General features: G+C 45.0%; 1 protein-coding gene across 2 annotated transcripts in view; it reads left to right on the plus strand.

Moving 5' to 3' along the window:
• The window catches only part of LOC106939461 (NACHT, LRR and PYD domains-containing protein 12-like), a 25,635-nt gene that overhangs the window by 18,221 nt on the left and 6,698 nt on the right, over positions 1 to 716 (plus strand). For both annotated transcript variants that reach the window (XM_015021855.1, XM_015021856.1), the window contains exon 9: positions 353 to 567. In XM_015021855.1, the coding sequence (XP_014877341.1) occupies positions 353 to 567 (215 nt within the window). The remainder of the gene's footprint in view (positions 1 to 352; positions 568 to 716) is intronic.

Here is a 716-nt window from a genome sequence, read left to right on the forward strand (position 1 = left end):
GATGGATGGATGGATTCTGACTGAAATATGCTACACTTTATGGAAGAATGGCTGATGGTCTGATTAAGGACCATTAAATACATGTATAATGTATTTAATTATGAACTTGCATGTTTGATGTCAAGCTGGAGGTCTTATGACCATTTCTTCTCTCCAGACTAAGGTTTCATGGCTTGTGCTCTTAGAACCAATAAATATTGTTACAACTTCTACTTCTGTTTCAGCATCTGGGAAATAGAGTTTACTCTAATATGTGCTCTTCATTTATTTGTATTTAGCAAATGTGTTGCATTTTTAACACCCAGATATTTCTGAAGTTGAATCCCATTTGTAACTTTTGGGTCTTTTTCAGCTTCAAGTTTCCTGGTTCGGGTCTGTTCCAGTGTTCTCTGACTGGTCTGGTGTTCAGAGTGACCCGGGAGGCGGAGCTGACGTACAGGACTCAGATCTGGGACGAGATGCTGCTGCTGACGGCAAACAAGCAGCCAGGCGGACCTTTGTTCAGCATCGAATGTCCTCAGGACTGCATCCGAGAGCTGCAGCTGCCACACTGTCGGCCTGAAGCAGGTAAACCAGATCTGCTCTGATCAACCAAGTCCGGTTCCTCTGGTTTCTCCAGTTCCATTGGTTCCTCTGTTCTCTCTGGTTCCTCTGGTTCCTCCAGTTCCTCTGTTCTCTCCGGTTCCTCTGGTTCCTCCAGTTCCTCTGTTCTGTCC

Source organism: Poecilia latipinna, unplaced genomic scaffold (assembly GCF_001443285.1).
Source record: "Poecilia latipinna isolate Pla-1442-1.1 unplaced genomic scaffold, P_latipinna-1.0 Scaffold2881, whole genome shotgun sequence".
Taxonomy (NCBI): Eukaryota; Metazoa; Chordata; class Actinopteri; order Cyprinodontiformes; family Poeciliidae; genus Poecilia; species Poecilia latipinna.